The sequence below is a fragment of the Pangasianodon hypophthalmus genome, chromosome 23 (genome assembly GCF_027358585.1).
Source record: "Pangasianodon hypophthalmus isolate fPanHyp1 chromosome 23, fPanHyp1.pri, whole genome shotgun sequence".
Classification (NCBI taxonomy): Eukaryota; Metazoa; Chordata; class Actinopteri; order Siluriformes; family Pangasiidae; genus Pangasianodon; species Pangasianodon hypophthalmus.
This window is the reverse complement of record NC_069732.1, coordinates 1,063,347-1,070,000: the sequence shown is the minus strand read 5'-3', so window position 1 is coordinate 1,070,000 and position 6,654 is coordinate 1,063,347. Positions and strand designations below refer to the sequence as shown.

General features: G+C 44.3%; 1 protein-coding gene across 1 annotated transcript in view; it reads right to left on the bottom strand.

The window, feature by feature from the left end:
- kpnb1 (karyopherin (importin) beta 1) overlaps window positions 1–6,348 on the bottom strand; it is a 24,305-nt gene extending 17,957 nt beyond the window's left edge. The window contains exons 1-5 of the mRNA XM_034298745.2: window positions 5,967–6,348; window positions 4,077–4,135; window positions 2,183–2,365; window positions 830–1,030; window positions 564–716 (exon numbers count right to left, since the gene is read on the bottom strand). Coding sequence (XP_034154636.1) covers window positions 564–716; window positions 830–1,030; window positions 2,183–2,365; window positions 4,077–4,135; window positions 5,967–6,006 — 636 coding nt within the window. The 5' untranslated portion in view covers window positions 6,007–6,348. The remainder of the gene's footprint in view (window positions 1–563; window positions 717–829; window positions 1,031–2,182; window positions 2,366–4,076; window positions 4,136–5,966) is intronic.
- Between the last annotated feature and the right edge of the window lie 306 nt (window positions 6,349–6,654).

Here is a 6,654-nt window from a genome sequence, read left to right as displayed (position 1 = left end):
ATCATGATGATGATGATGCAGCATATTGCCTAATTCTCATCACTCTTTCAGCATTTATAACCCTTTACTTCACTCACACACACCTTTACAGCACGAGGCATGCGAGTGCTCGGTGTGGGTGTGTGTGTGTGTGTGTGTGTGTGTGTGTAAACTGGAGCATGAGTGATGCTTTTATTATAATTTAAGCTGTTCTTTTAATCACAGCCCTCCATGGTGTGTTTATGGAGGAAACTCACATTGAGATAATAATATAAACATGATTAATCACACTGACTAAGCACTGCAGGGGATTATTCATTACTCTCAAACTGATCTGCTGGTAAAACCAGCTCTTCTAGAACACCAGAAATATAAAATGGAGGTCCTGGTGAGCAGGAAGCCAGGACTGGACCGGACCGGACCGGACCGGACTGAACTGCTGCTATATTTTCTGTGATAATTCTCACCGCTGTGAAGCGATCAGATGAACACAGCACTCACGCCTGGTTCATCTGCGAGCCTCGTGGTGGCTATAACGCTGGGCGAGGTGTGTGTGTGTGTGTGTGTGTGTGTGTGTGGAGTACCTCCTTGTCGAAGTTGGCTTTAGTGAACTCCAGAGAGTTGAGCAGAGCGTTGGTGGCTGCTAATTTGACGTTGTTGCTCGGTTCCTCTTTCCTCATGCCCTGGATGATGGCGGTGAGAATCTGATTCGCGCTGTCCTGGAGCTGCTCTGGTTCCTAAACACACACACACACACACACACACACACATTACATCACAGCGCTGTTGTGGAATCGTGGATTGTGATTGGTCAGGAGGCGGGGATTAGGATAAGGTAAGGGAGACTCACGATGTCCTGACAGATGTATCCGATGGCCTCCAGCGTGGACTCCTTCATGTGTTCGGTGCTGTTCGGGTCAGTGACGTTCGCCACCAGCTGGGGAATCAGCTCCGGCCACTGACTGACCGGGATCTCTGCACACGCAATCCCGGCCACGCACTGAGAGGCGGAGCTCGGCCTGTACGTCTCCGTGCCCAGAGTCTGCAGCACCTGAAAAGGGAAACACAACGTTGCACAGGGTGTCCCATAAAACAGCATAAATACAGTTAATGTATATTCTCTCTCTCTCTCTTTTTATTTTTTAAATAAATACAAATCACGGTGCATCAGAGCAAGGAAGGACAAACAGTGAACAAAAAGTAGACGTACTGATCAATTTCCACACATAACAGCTTTTGTTGTTGCATCTTTGACTTTTTTCCTCCTACAATGCTGGATTTATGGGACATCGCTTTCTAGTTATATGAAGCTTTAGCACAGGGTTTGTAGCAATAACACATGACCTGATGCTAAAAAATCCACCTTTCCCCCTCCTTTACTGCTTTAGAGAGTCCGCTACTGGGGCGAGAGATATGACAGAAATCTTCTCTTAGAAGTGCTGTGATATTTCTAAGATCTGTACTACGCATAAAAAAAATAAATAAATAAATAAATAAATAAAAATTCTGAAGAAATGATAACAATTTTAAAGTTCAGTAGAAAATGATCAAATCTACGAAGCCCTGCACATGACATGTGAGTATTTATTTAATAAAAAAAAAAAAAAAAAAAAAAAACAGTATGTTGTGGCCACATCTTACTAATTCATTCCATCATTTTTGGTAAACGTGTTCGAGGGAACGAATTAATAAACTATGCTCATGTTTTAATAAACTGTGGGAACAAATTCTTACACTTTTTACCTGCATGTCATGTGCAAGGATCTGTGCCAATCAGCTACACCCAAAGTGTTTTTTTTTTTTTTTAAATAAATAAGTAACTTTAAAATTTGAGAAACGTACATCAGATGAACACAAATGCACAAATGCATGCAGGATAAATAAAGCTCTATTAGGAAAACCTAGAATTGCTTAATGAGCTGGAAAACACTGATTTTTTATTTTTTTTTATTAAATCAGCTGGAACCCTGTAATTATTTTGATGAACCGTACTTTTTAAAAATACCTGTTTTCTCTCTGATATGTTTTGATAAGATAAGCGTGATCCAAGACACTCTGGTAGTGCAGGACTAACACAGGTGACGGTAGCGACCCCCATGTCTGCGTTCGATGTTTATTTCCTGAGTAGCGAGTGCAGAAGGAGGAGAAGCAGCGCAGGCACGTACGCCGTATCTCTGCATGTGAACGTGAGGTGCGTCCTTACGTAGTTCTTGATCTCGCGGCGAGCGTTGGCGTCGATGGCCAGCCATCTCTGCTGATACTGCGCTTTCACGTCCGGGTCCTTAGATGTGAGAGAGTTCTTCACCTGCAGGCCGGCGGCGACTCGGGCTACCTGCGTGTTCCCCGGGTTCGCCAACACCTTCGACAGCTCCACCAGGAACGTAGGCTGTAGAGAAGAGGTCAAAGGTTGGGTTAGTCAGCACTTATAACAAATCTCAAGGTGTTTATCGAATTAATAAACATCTTCACAATCTTTCTGCATGGAACTGATTCAGGGGCGGAGCTACAGGTGAGCTCGGTTAGTGAGGTCACTAAAACTGTGGGCGTGGACCAATCACGTCTGAGATGAGGAGATAATAAGGTCACACCTGACTACCTGTTAACTCGCTCAGCTAACGTTAGTGATGTTTAAGCTCAATGGAAATGGCAGGAGAGGATGTGGGAGGTTTCTCATTTGCATACTCATGCATATTAATCTTAGTAAGTGTGTTCAGGGTTATGATGCACACGTTTCCTGGACATTAAGGTGTTCTCCTTCTCGGTACAGGTGAGCACATGAAGAGCAGCGGTCTCTCCTTCCACTCACAAGCGAACCTGCGTACGGTGAGAAAGTGACTCGACTCGGAATCGACTCAGGAAGTGAATCGAACACACTTTTTGAGCTGAGAGACACAAACGGACCCGAAGCGCCGAGCTGTAGTGCTGTGATGCAAGTTCCTGACAGACGAAACGAAAAATAAAACAAACGCTGCACGATAAAACATTTTAGACTTGCTATTTATATATATATATATATATACACACATATATAATTATCTAACTGTACTCCACGCTCGGGTGACTTCTGTGTGATTTCCGTCACCATATTTCCGCCCAGTGACTGTTTCACGAGGACGATATCATCCCTAAACCAGGTTTATTTCTTTTTCATTTGTTTACACTTGTGCAGTTTGAAACCAAACCGCAAGATTTTGCTCTGATTCAGACTCGACAAAGATTACAAAGTGTGAAAGCACCTTATTACAAGTTCACCCCAGAGTTAATAAGGAGTTATAACCACACAGAACGCATGCATTCATCGCTTTAAAGACCGCACCAGGTATTAAATCGAGTGTGTGTGTGTGAAATTATTTGCCCCCCGCCTCCAGGTTCTCTCTACAACAGACCGGGAAACTGTGATTCATGCTCGTGTTACATCACGGCTGGAGTGCTGGAGCTCTCCGTATCCTGGCCTTCCTCGATCTGCTTTATCTCGCCTGCAGCTCGTGCGAAACGCAGCACATAGGGGATCATATTCCCCCCTTGTTCTGGCATCTCTTCACCAGCTTCCTGTTTACTTCAGAATTGATTTTAAAATTATTTATTTATGTATATAAAGCTCATCCTGGTCTTGCTCTACAGCACATTATTGACCTTCTCCATTAAAGATCTTCTGTCTGTCTGTCCGGTCTTTTCTGAGGTTAGTCCCAAACTGTGGAACAGTCTCCCCTTACATCTTTATATCTTTTATTAAAACTTATTATTCTTTGTCTTGTGATGCTATAAGATGCTATATGATGCTATAAGGTGTTATGAACAGCACTTTGGATCAAATACAGTTGTCTTTAAACGTGCTTTATAAATCAAACCCGAGCCCCAGAGGCGTAAACATGAAGCTGATGCATCATCAACACAAACACATCCGGGTTTCAAGCCACTCGGAACGGCACCGTGGGAAAGCTAGGCTAAGCTAGGCTAGGCTAAGCAATGCTAAGCTAACAGAGGTATGCTAGGCTAGGCTAGGCTATGCTAGGGCTGAAAGTGAAGCATTAGAGCAGGGCGGTGTGATGAATATGAAGTGCGCACTGCACTGCGAGCTCCTGGGGGCCAAAACTCACCAAATTCTCAATGGCAGCTTGCTCCAGAAACTTCTGTGCTGCCTCCAGCTCATTCCGATCTGTCCGGAGAGAGAGAGAGGGAGAGAGAGAGAGAGAGAGAGGGAGAGAGAGAGAGAGAGAGAGGGAGAGAGAGAGGTTATTTTAGAAATATAGTCACTAAAAGCCGAGCAAACATGCAAAGCATGGGGTGTGATGCTAGCATGCTAACTTGCTAGCATCAAGCTAACGAGTGACTCAAGAACTCTGAAGTCTGCTAAGAGAAAATTATTATTATTATTATTTTTATTATTATTTATAAATAAAACCTTTCGTTACTCATATAGAGCTAAAGCGCAAAATCATCGTGCTGCAGATCCTGAGAGAGATTTACAGATTCACACACATCCCGAGTAAATCCTGCTCTATAACCAGGATTACTGCCTAAATAATTACAAATAAACATTTATTTATTTATATTTATAAACCTTTACCTCTGATCATTAAGCATTCACATGCAGTAGTGAATTAAGCAGGTGATTATACACTTAGACCACTCCATGTGTAATAAACTCACTGCACATCATGTTATAAACTACTAAAGCAAAATGTCAATAATCACTCTAAATGTAATAAATATCTAGATTTATGTTTATGAAGTGATTATGCGCTGCTCTGTAAGAGGAACTCGCGTGGAACAGGAGATTATTAGTGTTTTATAAAACTAACTCACATTCACAAGACTGGAGATTAGAGGAGAAAGCGGTGTGTAATTATTAATACCGGATTATCATCCATACAGCGCCATAATGCACTCATTTACATACATTTACATACATTTACATACAGAGAGAGAGGGAGAGACAGACAGAATGAGAGAGACAGACAGAATGAGAGAGACAGACAGAATGAGAGAGACAGACAGAGAGGAAGAATGAGAGAGACAGACAGAGAGGAAGAATGAGAGAGACAGACAGAGAGGAAGAATGAGAGAGACAGACAGAATGAGAGAGAGACAGACAGAATGAGAGAGACAGACAGAATGAGAGAGAGACAGAATGAGAGACAGACAGAGAGGAAGAATGAGAGAGACAGACAGAATGAGAGAGAGACAGAATGAGAGACAGACAGAGAGGAAGAATGAGAGAGACAGACAGAATGAGAAAGACAGACAGAGAGGAAGAATGAGAGAAAGAATGAGACAGACAGAAAGAATGAGAGACAGAAAGAATGAGGGAATGAGAGAGAAAGAACGAGAAAAAGAGAAAGAAAAAAGAATGAGTGAAACAGAGAGAGAGGAAGAGACGGAGCCAGAGAGAAAGAAAACAGAAAGCGAGAAAGAACGAGGCAGAGAGAGAGAGTGAGGAGAAAAATAACGAGTCAGAGAGACGGAAATGAAACGGAGTTAGCATGTATGCTAAAGGCGTGTGTGTGTGTGAGAGAGAGAGAGAGAGAGAGAGAGAGAGAGAGAGAGAGAGAGGGGGGGAGGGAGGGGGGTGATGGCCGCCCGGTGAACCGGTAAACTTGGCTTCCTGTATCTCCTCTCATCCTTTCTTCCTCTCTCTCTCTCTCTCTCTCTCCCACTCCTCCTCTCTCTCTCTCTCTCTCTCTCAGCAGTAAAACTCGCAGTTTCCCGCCACAGCAGTGGGCTCTGAGGAGAATCTCCCCCCCCCTCTCTCTCTATAACATGCTAATCATGCTAACACACGGCTTCACGCGCTGCTCCTGCGCTGTGGCTCGCGCAGGCCTCGGCACGCGCACCCCTCCCTCTCCCTCCCTCCCTCCCTCTCTCTCTCTGTAACTTTTCCGAAGCTAGCGCGCTAGCCGCGAGTGAGCGGGAAAACACACGGTGCGCACTGAAGCACACAAACAGCACAAACACATCGCGGATCATCGTGTGAACGGTGCAGTCACCTGGAGAGACGGTTTTTTCGAGGATTGTTATCAGCTCCATTCCGTCCCCCGGTGCGGTGCGGTGCGTTGCGGTGCTGTGAGGCGAGGCGCGGTGCTGCTCGGCTAAGCTAATGATAACGCTAAATGCTAATGCTAACGCTAACAGCTAGTTTACGATTTACCGCGCACACAACTCTATTTTTTTTATTTATATCTCTATTTCCGTCGGTGTCGTTACACCAAAAAAGTGAGCAGAAATATAAGATATAGAAGGCTGACGCTGCTCGCTGACAAAACCCTAAAATCCTTCAACTGATGAGTGTTGAAGTTTTTGGGTTTTGCGGACTGCGCTCTCCTCCCGGCTCCGCTTCTCTACCAGCTGCTGCCTGTGCGTGTTATCGCGAGAGGACACGGGGGTGGGGGGAAGTAAGGCCGCGCGCGCTGGTGCGACTTCCGCCGAACAACGTCACAGCACGCGCATGCGCACTAACAACACAGCCATAAGTCATCCCACTCCTTCCGCAGCTTTTCCCCTTTTTTTGAAATATTCATTCATTCATCCATTCACTCATTCACTCATTCCCTCATTCCCAGGGTAATTTACTGAAAACTAAATACTAATTCAGAGACAGACTGATAGATAGATAGATAGATAGATAGAGATGGATAGATTGATATACAGACAGATAGACTGACAGACAAAGATAGA